The sequence below is a fragment of the Pongo pygmaeus genome, chromosome 9 (assembly GCF_028885625.2).
Source record: "Pongo pygmaeus isolate AG05252 chromosome 9, NHGRI_mPonPyg2-v2.0_pri, whole genome shotgun sequence".
NCBI classification, from domain to species: domain Eukaryota; kingdom Metazoa; phylum Chordata; class Mammalia; order Primates; family Hominidae; genus Pongo; species Pongo pygmaeus.
Window position 1 is genome coordinate 74,867,298 of NC_072382.2, and position 15,766 is coordinate 74,883,063.

General features: G+C 42.1%; 1 protein-coding gene and 1 pseudogene across 4 annotated transcripts in view; one reads left to right on the plus strand and one right to left on the minus strand.

Moving 5' to 3' along the window:
• PAAF1 (proteasomal ATPase associated factor 1) overlaps window positions 1-12,329 on the plus strand; it is a 48,887-nt gene extending 36,558 nt beyond the window's left edge. For 3 of the 4 annotated variants that reach the window (XM_054440915.2, XM_054440918.2, XM_054440914.2), the window contains 4 exons: window positions 1,075-1,190; window positions 3,502-3,584; window positions 9,204-9,286; window positions 11,888-12,329. In XM_054440915.2, the coding sequence (XP_054296890.1) occupies window positions 1,075-1,190; window positions 3,502-3,584; window positions 9,204-9,286; window positions 11,888-11,965 (360 nt within the window). In that variant the 3' untranslated portion in view covers window positions 11,966-12,329. Of the gene's footprint in view, window positions 1-1,074; window positions 1,191-3,501; window positions 3,585-8,678; window positions 8,809-9,203; window positions 9,290-11,887 lie in introns of those variants that run through there. The other variant, XR_008492570.2, reaches the window with a different exon arrangement.
• Window positions 6,031-15,559, minus strand: LOC129007569 (actin-related protein 2/3 complex subunit 3-like; annotated as a pseudogene).
• Between the last annotated feature and the right edge of the window lie 207 nt (window positions 15,560-15,766).

The window sequence follows — 15,766 nt, forward strand, 5'->3', positions numbered from 1 at the left end:
ATCCCAGCTACAGCTACTTGGGAGGCTGAGGTGGGAATATCACCTTAGCCTGGAAGGTCGAGGCTGCAGTGAGCCAAGATTGCGCCACTGTACTCCAGGCTGGGGAACCAGAGTGAGACCCTGTCTCAAAAAAAAAAGGGACTCATGCATTCAGGACTCTTGATCAATTAATGAACAGACCATTAGTTGAAGTTTCTTCCTACATCCTCTGAATTTTTGCTGGGCAGATTATGTTCTTAACTAAATTCTCTCTTCCCAGAGATTAGATTTTTAAAATTTCCTTCTAGCTCCTGTAATCATCATCCAGACAACTTTAGTGATTTGATTTGGCCACAGGGTTTGCTGTTTTCATTTCATCTTGTTACTCCATTGTGCTGGTGATATTTCCATTTTCAAAGTTTGTTTCAGGAACATTATCATTTTTGCTAATATCGCCTTTGTACTTGAGTTTCCATGCTGGCTTTTACTTCCAGGGGGAAATCAGATTTTTTTTGTTTGTTTATTTTGTTTTTTGCCTTTTCTTTTTAGTATGTCTGGGGAAGACATGATCAGTTTGAGCTAACAGTAAGGAGAAAATGAAAATCTAATAATTTTTTTTCAGATTCATGGGGAGAATTGTGATTCTTTACATCGCTACTTTATTTAAGCCTGTTCATTTTCCTACAAAATACCATCCTTCAAAAGGTTGAACTGACACGGAGCAAAACTTACATGTGGGAATTGCAAGTGTTTCTCAGAAGGCTGTCATGAAAAAGGGGCAAAGAAGGAATTTTGGTGGTGAGGATCCTGTGAGACAGTGTGTTGAGTGATAGTAGTTGGAAAACTGCTACCTCAGGGTATATTACATAAACTGCTCAAGTCCTTAGCCAGTCTCAGGTTCCTGAAATCCTGGGAGTACTTCCTTCTCTCCTTCTCAGTTTTTGGTGAATGTGTAATTTACCATTTGAGAACAATTAAAGGGGGAAGGAAGAAAATATCTCAAAATACAGTGAAATTTTTCCTTTTTTGGTGCCTGTTTATTCTTGGAAACAAATTAATCTTTAAACAGCATTTTTGCCTCCTACTTGTTCCCAGGTGTTCCTTTTTATTGGCTCAGACGCTTTCAACTGCTGTACTTTTCTCTCTGGCTTCTTGCTATTGGCTGGGACTCAAGATGGAAACATTTATCAGCTGGATGTGAGGAGTCCAAGGTGAGTCACCATTCATTTACATGACGCAGGTCTTCTACAGAGTGGAAATTTTTATTGGCTTTAACATTGATTTAGCCTAGCATATAGATGACTATTGAATCAAGGGTATATTTTTCCATTTACAAAGGTTTTCCAGTCTGAATTTTCTGACTGTTCTTATTATTCCTGGACTCATATTAAAATATATGATTCATACCATCATGATTGTCTGACTAATGATTGCTTTGAAAATTAAGCTTAAATATAAACTAACATTTCATTTAAATTGATTGTCTAGAACTTTTAATCTTAAAGAGCTCAGTAATTTTCTCTTACATTAGACCCTGGCTACCCTAAGATTGAAAGATTGAATTATTTTTATTTATTTATTTATTTTTTGAGATGGAGTCTCCCTCTGTCGCCCAGGCTGGAGTGCAGTGGTGCTATCTCAGCTTACTGCAACCTCTGCCTCCCAGGTTCAAGCAGTTCTCCTGCCTCAGCCTCCTGAGTAGCTGGGATTACAGGCGCGTGCTACCACACCCAACTAATTTTTGTATATTTAGTAGAGACAGGGTTTCATCATGTTGGTCAGGCTGATCTCAAACTCCTGACCTCGTGATCCACCTGCCTCAGCCTCCGAAAGTGCTGGGATTACAGGCATGAGTCACTGTACCCAGCCCTGAATGATCATTTTTAGTTCAAGGAACCTAGGTCTGTTAGTTATGTAGTTTTGATCATGACCTTTCTAAACAGGCTTTTCTTTGGTCTTAAAAATATCCAAAGAGAATCATACAATCTCTCTGTTGCAGGATTTAACAATTTCTACAATTTTGTCCCTTCCTCCTTTGATTTCCTTCCTTTTTTCAACTGATATTTATTGAAAATAGCTTCTGTGGGCATCAGGCTTGGTTCAAGGCACTGAAAACCAGAAATAAAAGGTACAGACTCTGGGCTGGGCGTGGTGGCTCACGCCTGTAACCCCAGCACTTTGGAAGGTCAAGGTGGGTGGATCACCTGAGGTCAGGAGTTCAAGACCAGCCTGGCCAACATGGCAAAACCCTATCTCTTTTAAAAATACAAAAATTAGCTGGGCATGGTGGCGCGTACCTATAATCCCAGCTCCTAGGGGGGCTGAGGCAGGAGGATCGCTTGAACCTGGGAAGTGGAGGTAGCAGTGAGCTGAGATCGTGCCACTGGACTCCAGCCTGGGCAACAGAGCAAGACTCTATCTCAAAAAAAAAAAAAAAAAAAAAAGATACAGACTCTGCCTTTGAGGCACCTGGAGTCTAATGGTAAAGATGGACAAGTAAAAGACTGTTGTGCAGTGTGATCACTTGTCTGACAGGGCTAGCCACAGAAATTTAAGGAAGCACCAAAAAGGAGAGGGAAGGAGGTGAGACTGCTTCTCCAAGGAAATGAGTCTCCAAGGAAATGAGAAACATTGGGTCTTGTTGAGTAGGAAGTTGCCAAGTAAAGAAGGAGGAAAAGAGCTGGCTTCGGTAGAATCCCATGTATAGAATCCCATATATGAAGGCATGTGAAGGGGATTGTTTTCAGGAGTCTATGACAGGTATGTTCCCTGCATATGAGGGCAGTGGTGAGAAGTGATGCCAGCAGGAAAACAGGAGCCGCTCTGACCTTACCTGCCATTCTAAGTTTATTCCAAGAGCAGGGAAGAAATTCCAGTAGATGGTGACTAGCTTATACCTTTTCTTCCATCATTTCAGTTACTTAATTTTTTTCTTCGTTTTCTTTTTTTTGCCTCCACAGAGATAGGGAATCTCTGAATCTCTGATCACTATTATAAAATCACCCTTACATATATATTAAATTGATTCTCACTCAGCTTTCTCTTTCTTTCTTTTTTTTTTTTTTTTGAGATGGAGTCTTGCTCTGTAGCCTAGACTGGAGTGCAGTGGCGCGATCTCGGCTCACTGCAAGCTCCGCCTCCTGGGTTCACGCCATTCTCCTGCCTCAGCCTCTTTCTTTTTAGAGTCCTGACAATTTTAATATTTTACAACAAATCTTAATTCTTTTGTTAAGTGAAACGTTTAACATACTGCTAATATTGTTATCTTCAACCCATGTCATACCTGCCTTAAAAACTCAGGATTTGGGTGGTGACTTAGTTCATGTTTAGAGACATGGATGGTTTTCAAATTACCTTAATCTGCCGGTTAAGGTTCTTGCCAGGAAAGAAACCATAGAAATGATTAATCTTTCTCCACACTTTATCCTGTTTGCTCTTATGTGGTTAGTACTATATGTTGAATATAGTCAAGTATTGCTTTTGAAGAAAGAAAGTAAAATTTCCCCTTTCACTGAATCCTAGGGCTCCGGTACAAGTCATCCACAGATCAGGAGCACCAGTTCTATCCCTGCTAAGTTTCAGAGATGGATTCATTGCTAGCCAAGGTGGGTCCATGGGCCAATTGAGAGAGATGCTTCTCTGTAGTTCAGTTAATTAAACATAGTTTTAAGTGTCTGATCTGTGGCTGGGTTGGGGCATGATCCCCCATGATTCTTTGGCATATTGTACCTATCAATAGTGTTTATCACTCTACGTTGTGATTGTCTGTGTCCCCCTCCAGTTCAAGCTCCTTGAGGGTGGTGACTGTGCCTTATTCATTGTGTTATTCCCAGAATTTAGTTCAATGCCCACCACTCTTCTGCCCTAAAGGAGCTCACAGTAAGGTAGACAGACATGTGAACATTTGATTGCAGTCCAGTTTGATAAGGACTACATCAGAAGACTGCATGAGGAAATGGAGAATAGCTAATTCTAGAGGTAGGAGTGCTGTCAGAAAGGTCTTCGTGAACTACGTGACATGTAAACCAATAAAGATTTCACCCACTGGAGATGTAAAGAGGGACACTGAAAGCTGAAGCTATTGTATATGCAAAGTCATAGATGAGGCAAGCGGGGGCAAAAGAAGAAAAGCACTAGCATTTCCAGAGGGCCTGCTATGTAGTGTACTGTGTTTGATGCTTTACATACATATTCTAGGTAAAGCGAGTACCTTGATGTAGCCAGGACAAACTCTTTGGAATGGAGTTCAGGAATGGTGTTGGGGAAATGCCTGGAGCAAAGTGTACATTAAGGGACACTGGATCCTTATAGGAATGATGTAGGTAAGGAGGACTGGACTATACAGCCTGGAGGGACTACCTACCTACCTTGAGCATTTCAGTATGTCAGTTAGGATATTTTGGGCTGTTATTTACAGAACACCCAGCTGAATATGGTTTAAACAGTTAGGAAAGTATACTACTTCACTTAACAAGAAGTCCAGAGTCCATTTCAGATTATATTAATTTAGTGATTTGAAAATAAAGTCAACCAAGGAGACTAAGGAAACTTGACAACTAAGTCAGTGGTATTCTGGGTTGGATCCAGGATGTTAAGGAAAGACTGGTGAAAAAAAAAAAAGTATGCTGTTTAGGTGGTAGTAGTGTACCAATATTGGCATCTTAGTTTTGACAAATGTAAGGTGATAACAGTTGGGAAAACCTGAAACTGATTAAGGGCATATGGGAACTTTCTGTATTATCTTTAACTAACTTTTCTATAAACCTAAAGTCACTCCAAAATATAATTTTTTTATATATATTTTTTAATTTAAAAAACAAGTAGGCTGGGCACAGTGGCTCATGCCTATAATCCCAGCATTTTGGGAGGCTGAGGCGGGAGGATCACTTGAGCCCAGGAGTTTGAGGTCAGCCTGGGCAACATAGGAGACCCTGTCTCTACAAAAAATAAAAATTGGCCAGGCATGGTGGTTCATTTCTGTGGTCCCAGCTACTCAGGAGGCTGAGGTGGGAGCATCGCTTGAATCTAGGAGGTGGACGCTGCAGTGAGCCATGATTGTGCCACTGCATTTCACCCTAGGTGACAAAGCGAGACTCTGTCTCAAAAACAATTTTTTTAATTAAAAAAATATTTAAAAGATAGAGACTGGGTGTGGTGGCTCATGCCTGTAATCCCAGCACTTTGGGAAGCTGAAGCGGGTGGATTCCTTGAAGTCAGGAATTTGAGACTACCCTGGCCAACATGGTGAAACCCTGTCTCTACTAAAAACACAGAAATTAGCTGGCATGGCAGCACATGTCTGTAGTCCCAGCTACTCAGGAGGCTGAGGCAAGAGAATCGCTTGAACCTGGGAGGTAGAGGATGCAGTGAGCTGAGAGCACGCCACTGCACTCCAGCCTGGGTGACAGAGTGAGACTCTGTCTCAAAAAAAAAAAAAAAATTAAAAATTAAAAAATAAGGTTGGGCACGGTGGCTCACACCTGTAATCCCAGCACTTTGGGAGGCCAAGGCGGATAGATCACCTGAGGCCTTGATATTTCTCGCCTCCTCTGTCCTACCTACAGGCCATTTTACTGATTATTAACATCTCTGGCCGGGTGCAGTGTCTCACATCTGTTATCCCAGCACTTTGAGAGGTCAAGACGGGTGGATCACCTGAGGTCAGGAGTTTAAGACCAGCCTGGCCAACATGGCGAAACCCCATCTCTACTAAAAATACAAATATTAGCTTGGCATGGTGGTGTGCACCTGTAATCCCAGCTATTTGGGAGGCTGAGGCAGGAGAATCACTTGAACCTGGGAGGTGGAGGTTGCAGTGAGCCAAGATTGTACCACTGCACTCCAGCCTCAGCGACAGAGTGAGACTCCCTTGCAAAAAAAAAAAAAAAACATAATCTCTGTTGCAAGGTGATGTGTGGGTTATATGAGGAGTGTAGGTGGAGAAGAGCTGACTCATGGTTCTATTTTTTATACTTTTTTTTTTTGGAATGTTAGAAATTTCTTTATTATTACTTATTCTTACTAAGCACCAGCTTAATACTGCAGAAAATTTCAAATCACTGTTGATAACCCACTATCTTTTCTCCCACCCGGATTCTTAATCAAGAGTTTTTCAAGTAAAGACATGGTCTTCTCTCTTCTGTATAAAACTTTATGAAATAAAGGCAAAAGATTGTGTATATCTTGCTGGAAAATGCTGCCCAGGGCTCTGGAGATGGTGGCTGCCCCTGCTCCTTTCACTGTCCAGGTCTTGAAAGACTCTAGCCTGAACTGTCTCTTCACAAAACAAGTCCACCACTTGCAGCGTTTATCATTCTGAGGGTCGAAAACTTTCTCACAAAGTCTCAGTCCAGTCTCTTGCCTTAGATGTTGTAAATAGGCCCTCATCACTTAATCTTCCTGTTTGTTCGCAGGTTTGGGATAAATTGCATTAAGTGGAAAACCAGGTTCTCCAGGAATGGGAAAGTTAGTGATTCCCAGTGTATACATTTCTTTCTCACTTTGGCTTTTGGAATTGCACTTCTGGAGTTCCTTCAGACACTCAGAAACAGAGAGAGAGATATATATCAAGGTCCTATCAGCTTCATTCTTTTTTTTTTTTCAGCTTCATTCTTAACTTCATAGTTTTTGAAGAAGACATTGGCCTTGAAATAATAGATGGCTTCATCCACAGTATCTGTATCTTTTGTCTCTCTGGGGGCAGGTCCTTTGAATTGACTTCTGACTTCTGATAGGTAACAGTGCCATGTTTCCAATGAGTTCGGTGTCAGGATCCATGAGAGAAGAGTGGTAAGCTGGCATCTTGGTGGCGCCCGGGTTTCAACCCAGAGGAGCAGATTTTTTGTACTTTTCTACTTTTCTGCTGGGAAGAAGGCAAGGCATAACTTCTAGTACTGATACCTAAAGGCAAAAGGGAGTAAGATTATAACTCTGTTTTCAGAGGACAAAACTAAGACCAATAAGAGAAAGTTATCAGAAACCACATTTCAGTTAATTATAAAGGAAAAGCTTTCTTTTCCTTAAGAAAGAAGCTGCCCTTAAGGTATTGAGCACCCCTAACTCTGCAGATGGGGAAGTGTAGGCTGTTTGGCCGCTCTGCCATGTGCTGTAGAGGGAGTTCTGTACTGGTTTAGAAGTTGGATATAGGCCAGGCACGGTGGCTCATGCCTGTAATCCCAGCACTTTTGGAGGCTGAGGCGGGCGGATCACGAGGTCAGGAGATCGAGACCATCCTGGCTAACATGGTGAAACCCCGTCTCTACTAAAAATACAAAAAATTAGCCGGGCATTGTGGCAGGCACCTGTAGTCCCAGCTACTCAGGAGGCTGAGGCAGGAGAATGGCGTGAACCTGGGAGGTGGAGCTTGCAGTGAGCCGAGATCGTGCCACTGCACTCCAGCCTGGGTGACAGAGGAAGACTCCGTCTCAAAAAAAAAAAAAAAAAAAAAAGGTGGATATAGATGATCTGATCTTTGAGGTCCTTTGGAACTCTTTGATTATTAGTGAGGAGATTTAAATTGCCAGATGAAACAAAATAAAAAACTTTTTTGCTGGAAATTGCCAAACATATCTAAAAGTAGGCAGAATAGCACAATGAACCTGCTATACCCATTATCCAACTTAAGCTATTATCAATATATTGCTAATCTTGTTTTACCCATTCCCTTGCATTCCTCAGTCTTCATATATTTTGAAATATATCACGAGCGTCTTATTTCATCTGTCAGCATTTCTATATGTCTCTCTAAAAGATAAGGATTCATTTTTGGAGAAGGTGATTTTTAATAATAATGCAAAAAAGGGTAAGGTACTACCTCGTATATGCTGCTGCTTGAATGTAGATTAACAGATAAATTTGGAAAACAGTTTGTCAGATTTCCAAAAAGTTTGAAAAGGTTAATATCTGCTGATTCTTTTCCAGGTCTTTATATATACAAAGTCATAATCTTAATACAGAAAAACCTTTATGCATGAAGACATTCGTTTATGCACATGCTGTCAACCATGTAAAACAGGCACAAAAAATAGATCAAAATGTTAACAGTAATTGTCTTTGAATGGTAGATTAGGGGTGATTTTTCTACCTCTGCTTCGTTTATTTTTAAAGTTTTGTTCAGTGAGCATGTACTACTTCTATTTATTTATGTATTTATTTTGAGACAGAGTCTCACTCTGTTGCCCAGGCTGGAGTGCAGTGGCACCATCTTGACTCACTGCAACCTCTGCTTCCCGGGTTCAAGTGATTCTCCTGCCTCAGCCTCCTGAGCATCTGGGATAACAGGCATGCACCACCATGCTTGGCTAATTTTTTTTGTATTTTACTACTTTTATATTAACAAAAAGAAATCACCTTATTAAGCAGTTTATAGATCACCCCTATGATTCATTTGTTTCATTTGTCCATGCTCTTTTAAGAATTAGATATACTTTTACTTTCTTAGTGTAACTGTCCTCTTTCTCCTAGTGTATACAGTCAAATTTACAGATTGAGGAATAACCTGGGAACATTTTAATAGGGAATATCTACACAAATGTTTCTTTAAAAAAATGTTGAAGACATTTTTTAGACATTCCCTATTAAAAATAATGTAGGATAAGTTTATAAATACACACACACACACACATACACACACACCTGTGGTTGCTTGCTGTGTGCCTTTGGCAGACATTGCTAATCAAAGACATCTCTTCTTCCCACAGAACTTGCACTTGCTCTTCAAATCCAACCCAGCTCAGCATTCTAGGCAGCCACTATAGATCATCATAATTGGCCCACATAGGCCGGGCACAGTGGCTCACGCTTGTAATCCCAGCACCTTGGGAGGCTGAGGTGGGTGGATCACCTGAGGTCAGGAGTTCGAGACCAGCTTGGCCAACATGGTGAAACCCCGTGTCTACAAAAATTAGCCAGGCGTGGTGGCGATCACCTGTAATCTCAGCTGCTTGGGAGGCTGAGGCAGGAGAATTGCTTGAACCCGGGAGGTGGAGGTTGCAGTTTGCTGAGATCGTGCCATTGTACTCCAGCCTGGGCAAAAAGAACGAAACTCTGTCTCAAAAAACAAACAAACAAAAAGTTGGCCCACGTAATAAGATCTATTTGCCATTCTGTGTCTTTGGACCATCTTCTTTACACTAGTGATCTATAGAAGCAAATAAAAATACTGAGTTTTTAAACTCTGGATGCAGTTTTCTCTCAGTTATATGAATTTTCTTTCTGCCTTTCAGGTGATGGAAGCTGTTTTATTGTCCAGCAAGACTTAGACTATGTCACTGAGCTCACTGGGGCTGACTGTGACCCTGTGTACAAGGTACAGGCCTGAGACGACACCAGACCTGGGTGATTCTCATGAGAGATCTAGGGCTTTTACGAGACTGAATCCAGATACCTTGTGGTCATTAGGGATGATAAAATAGTGCTTATTGTATAAGCAGTGTGGTAGGATGGCAAGAAATCAAGAGCTTAAGTCAGAAGTGATTTCTGGGCCAGGCATGGTGGCTCACGCCTGTAATCCCAGTACTTTGGGAGGCCGAGACTGGTGGATCACTTGAGGTCAGGAGTTCAAGACCAGCCTGGCCAGCATGGTGAAACCCCATCTCTACTAAAAATACAAAAAAATTAGCTGGGCGTGGTGGTACATGCCTGTAGTTCCAGCTACTTGGAAGGCTGAGGCAGGAGAATCGCTTGAACCTGGGAGGTGGAGGCTGCAGTGAGCCTCAAGATCGCACCACTACACTCCAGCCTGGGCAACAGAGTGAGACTCCATCTCAAAAAAAAAAAAAAAAAAAAAAGTGACTTCTGGCTGACAGCTGTAACCCCAGCACTTTTGGAGGCTGAAGCAGGTGGATCACTTCAGCCCAGGAGTTTGAAACCAGCCTAGGGAGTAAGATGAGACCCCCGTCTCTACAAAAAATACAAAAAAATTAGCTGGGCATGGCGGCACACACAACTGTAGTCCCAGCTACTCATTTGGGAGGCCAAGATGGGGCGATTGCTTGGGCCTGGGAAGTTGAGGCTGCAGTGAGCTGTGATTGTGTCATTGCACTCCAGCCTGGGTAACAGAGTGAGACCCTGTCTCAAAAAAAAAAAAAAAGTGACTTCATCACTTACTAGCTCTAGAAACTTAAAAACTTACTTTACCTCACTAGTCTGTCAATTCATCTGTAAAGATAGTAATATGAAAACTCTTTGTAAATACATTCTATAAATATTATTCATTATTATTATTATTAAGACTTCTAGACTGATTTTCTCATTTGATTAGAATAGAAAGAGAAAAACAAAAGGGGAAATATTTATTGACCAGACACTGTGCTGAACGTTTTATACACATTATCTCATGTAATCTTTGTTACTATTTGCTGAGGTGTAGGTATTACTATTCCTATTTTTTCCTATAATTTTTAAAAAGTTGTACAATTAATATCTGTAAAAGTTCAAACAATACAGAATGATACAGATTTAAAAGTCTTCTTTACGACCTTTTTGGTTCCCTTTCTCTTTTCCAGAAGTAACTAGCATTAAAAGTTTGGCATATATTTTTCAAGACTATTTTCAGAGAATTTGCACACTTACATCTTCATGTATTAATGTAAATAATATAATATACTTTTATCTTCAGTTTGTACATAATTGAGACTATATATATTGCCCTGTGACTTTTTTTTAATTACCATCTTAGAGCTGTTTCCAGGTAAATGCATGTAGATCTATTTCTTTTTTTTTTTTTTTCTTCTTGAGATGGAGTTTCGCTCTTGTTGCCCAGGGTGGAGTGCAATGGCCTGATCTCAGCCCACCGCAACCTCCGCCTCCCAGATTCAAGTGATTCTCCTGCCTCAGCCTCCCGACTAGCTGGGATTACAGGCATGCGCCACCACACCTGGCTAATTTTTATTTTTAGTAGAGACGAGGTTTCTCCATGTTGGTCAGGCTGGTCTTGAACTCCCGACTGAGGCCTGCCTCGGCCTCCCACGGCCTCCCAAAGTGCTGGGATTACAGGCGTGAGCCACCGTGCCCGGCCATCTATTTCATTTTAAAAAATTCTTGTGTAGTGTTCCGGCCGGGCACGGTGGCTCACACCCAGCCCTTTGGGAGGCCAAAGGGGGGTGGGTCACGAGGTCAGGAGATTGAGACCATCCTGGCTAACACGGTGAAACCTTGTCTCTACTAAAAATACAAAAAATTAGCCAGGCGTGGTGGTGGGTGCCTGTAGTCCCAGCTACTTGGGAGGCTGAGGCAGGAGAATGGCGTGAACCCGGGAGGCGGAGCTTGCAGTGAGCCAAGATGGCGCCACTGCATTCCAGCCTGGGCGACAGAGCGAAACTCCGTCTCAAAAAACAAACAAACAAAATTCTTGTGTAGTGTTCCATATTTTGAATCAACATATTTCCATTGTACAAATGAGGCAACTGGGGCCCGGGGGGTTGAGAAATTTGCCCTAGGTCATGTGCTAGTTGGTAGTAAAGCTGAGATTAAGTTAACTCCAGAATTCATGCTGTTTTCCTTGAGGAGTTGATGAAATCCTCCTCAGAAAAAAAGACACATATACAGAACTTTTTTGCATCCAATTTTATAAGGTTCAAGAATAGTCAATCCCATCTCTGAACCATCTCCTCCCTAGAGGCAGACCATCTGTGCTAAACCTGAACAACACTAATGGGTTTGCTTTCCACTTGGGCCAGTTAGTTTCTCTGTTATATAGTCATGGTGCATCCCAACCATTGGTGATTGGGATGCATCCATCACTATGGGCCAGCAATTTTTGTAAGCACATAATTATGGATGTAATTCTGTTGCCTTCATAAAGCCTTCTCAGACTCCCTGGGACTAGTGTGTGTCAATCATAAGCCTCCATCTTTTTGAAATGGAAGAATCCCAGGCTTCCTTTAAACTGCGAATTCTTTTGTTCTAGGTAGCCACATGGGAGAAGCAGATCTACACATGCTGTCGAGACGGTCTTGTACGACGCTACCAGCTTTCTGACCTCTGACTTCTTGGAAAGAGCAGTCCTGGTTAGTGAAAAGGTTTGACCCTGATCAACAATGAGCAGAAACATCATCAGTCCTTCCCAAGGACCATGGCGTTTAATGTCTTGGGCACCCCTTGGAAATCACAGAAAGTCAGCTGTACTGGCTGTATGGAACTCTCATCCCAAGACCTACTTTGACCTGAGTAAGAAGGTCATTGTGCCCACTGCATTTGTCCCAACTTCTCCTTGTATCAACTCACCCCAGCAACACAGGGCAAGGATATAGATGCTTTTAGTTTGTTCTTAAACCAGTTGTGTTAAATGTTTACAAGGACCTCAGTACTGAAGCCTGTTCTCTGGAGGAAATAAAGAAAATATGTTTGGAGGTGCCTGAATATGAAAAACTTTGTTAAATACTCTTACTCCAGCAAAATGTTGTCAGGACGATGGAATTCCTTCCTCAGCACTCCCTGTTGCCTGGCCATAGAGAAGGCCTGCTTGGCAGTAGCAATAAATGTCCTGTAAGCTGCAACCTGGGAGAGATTCTTATGCAGGTTGTAACCAACTGTCCCAGTTTGCTTGGAACTAAGGGGTTTTCTGTGACTTGAAACTTTCAGTGCCAAAACTGGGGCAGTCTCAAACCAACATGATTGGTCAGCCTATATGTAGGTGAGGAAACTGAGTCATAATCATCGTAAAGGCATTGGCTGTCAAAGTGTGGTTCTTAGAACAGCAGCATCAGTATCACCTGGGAACTTGACAGGAAATAGAAATTGTTAGGCCCAATCCTAGACCTAAATCAGAAATTCTACGGGCGCAGCCAGAAGTCTGTAGTTTAACAAGCATTCCAGGTGATTCTGATGTATGCTAAAGATTGACAGCCACTGATCTAGAGGAAGAGATGGTGGAGGGCACTTTAGTCACAGCTGGAACCCAGGGCTCAAAATGACAAGATTGGTCTGTAGGAGATGAGGCCACAGAGGTTGGCAGAGCCCAAATAGTGAAGGAGCACGAATGTTAGCTAAGGAGCTCAGACTTCACGTGGTTGGCAGTGGGGAACCATTGAAGGGTTTTAAGCAAGAGAATGGCATAGTCACCTCCTTTTGTCTCTAAACATAAAAATGGAATCATAATGTATGTATTCCATGGCTTATTTTCACTTAATGTCTCTGAGATTTTCCGTCTCAGTACATGTAGATGTTCCTCATTCTTTTTTAACAATGTCCAGAATATGGATACCATATTATTTATATTTTTGAGATTATTAGAGAAAAGTTTCTTGAAAGAGGTAACACTTGAGCTGGGACATGCAGATTAAGATTTCAGTTTATTTAAGGGAGGAAGGTCATTTCTGGCTGGGGTAATAATGTTGACAGAGTTCTTTTTTTTTTTTTTTTTTTTTTGAGACGGAGTCTCACTCTGTTACCCAGACTGGTGCGATCTTGGCTCACTGCAACCTCCACCTCTCAGGTTCAAACGATTCTCCTGCCTCAGCCTCCCTAGTAGCTGGGACTGCAGGCATGCACCACCATGCCCGGCTAATTTTTTTTTGTATTTTTATTAGAGATGGGGTTTCATCATGTTGGCCAGGCTGGTCTCAAACTCCTGACCTTGTGATCCACCTGCCTTGGCCTCCCAAAGTGCTGGGATTACAGGTGTGAGCCACCGTACCCGGCCTCCAGAGTTCTTAAAGGCATATTCTCCAGTAAATTTTTTTTTTTTTAAGACAGGGTCTTGCTCTGTTGCCCAGGCTGGAATGCGTTGGCATGATTACAGCTTCAGCCTTAACCTCCTAGGCTCAAGCAATCCTCCCCCTTCAGCCTCCCAAGTAGCTGAGACCATGGGTGCACACCACCACACTCAGCTAATTTTTTAAATTTTTTGTAGAGACAGAGTCTCACCACGTTGCCCAGGCTGGTCTCAAACTCCTGAACTCAAGTATTCCTCCCACCTTGGCCTCTCATAGTGCCAGCATTACAGGCATGAGCCACGGCACTCAACCAGGAACTTTGTCTTAACTTTAAATCCTATTTTTTTCTATAACACCCTGTTGCGTAAACCAAAGTGTAGAAAGAAAATACTGCAATTCATTTAATATCTACTCTGTTCTAGATACTATATTTATATATCTAATTCTTACAAGACTCAAAAAGCGAATGTTATTGTTTTATTCCGATAAGGAAACTGAGACTCAATCCATTAAATACCAGAGGCTTCATTTGGACTTTGGACAGTCTAAACACCTTCTGCTGCACTGTGTAATCACAGGCAGATAGCAAGAGATCTTTGTGACTATAGCAATTTCATTTCAAGGTGCAGTTTGTGACAGGGTCAGGTAGACCAGAATGGACATATTCCAGAACTTAGAAACATTAAATCCTAGGAGCTCCAGGTGGAACATCTAAGAAGTCAAATTAAGAAAACAGGATGAGGCTGGGCATGGTAGCTCACGCCTATAATCCCAGCACTTTGGGAGGCCAAGACGGGTGGATCACCTGAGGTCAGGAGTTCGAGACCAGCCTGACCAACATGGAGAAACCCCCGTCTCTACTAAAAATACAAAATTAGCCGAGCATGATGGTGCATGTCTGTAATCCCAGCTACTTGGGAGGCTGAGGGAGGAGAATCACTTGACCCCGGGAGGCAGAGGTTGCGGTGAGCTGAGATTGTGCCATTGCACTCCAGCCTGGGCAACAAGAGTGAAACTCCGTCTCAAAAAAAAAAAAAAAAGAAAACAGGATGAAATGGGCCGGGCGCAGTGGCTCACGCCTGTAATCCCAGCACTTTGGGAGGCTGGGGTGGGTGGATCGTTTGAGCCCAGGAATTGGAGACCAGCCTGGGCAACATGAGGAAACTCTGTCTCTACTAAAAATACAAAAATTAGCCAGGTGTGGTGGTGGGCACCTGTAATCCCAGCTACTCAGGAGGCTGAGGCAGGAGAATTGCTTGAACCCAGGAGGTGGAGGTTGCAGTGAGCCGAGATTGCACCATTGCACTCCAGCTTGGGCAGCAGAGCAAGACTCTGTCTCAAAAAAGAAAAAAAAATATATATATATATATATATATATTTATATATAGAGAAGCAGTGAGTAGAATGGTGGTTACAGAGACTCGGGGAGGAGGAATGGGGAAATGATGGTCATAGGGTGCAAAGTCTCAGGAGGAATATATTATTTTTTGAGATCTATTGCATAGCATGGTAGATTGCTAAGAGTAAATTTCAAATGTTCTCAACCCAAAAAATATTAAGCATTTGAGGTGATGGATATGTTAACTGGCTTGATTTAATTATTCCACATTGCATTTATAAGTCACAATAGGACTTTGTGACCCATAATTATAAACAAGTATAAATTGTCCATTTACAATTAAAAAATCAATTAAAAGAAAAGAAAACAGGATAAAGAAGGATATGGCTGAGTACACACAACACATGAATGTCTGTGAGTTCTCATTCCAGGGCTCACCTCCTACATTGCCACCACATTCGTCCGCTACTTTTCATACGTCTCCAGAGTCGTTGTCCTGGTTGTGATATATGCAGTGACCCTTGACAGCTGCTCTGAAATCCAGACCCAAACAGAAGGAAAGGAGGCCAGCTCTCAGGTGCTCCATAGTCTTGTCCACTGTGAAAGGAAGGAGCCCCTGCTTTTAGCAGACAAAGCTTTTTCTTGTTTTTCTTTAGGATTAAGGAGTGCATTCTGGGTAAGGAAGGGTAGACACTGACAGCTCTACAGACTCAGTGAACTTCTGTGCTAGATGGTGTTTCTTGGCTTTGGGATGCCCCCTTGTGACTTCTTATGAGAAATACCTTTCTCTCCA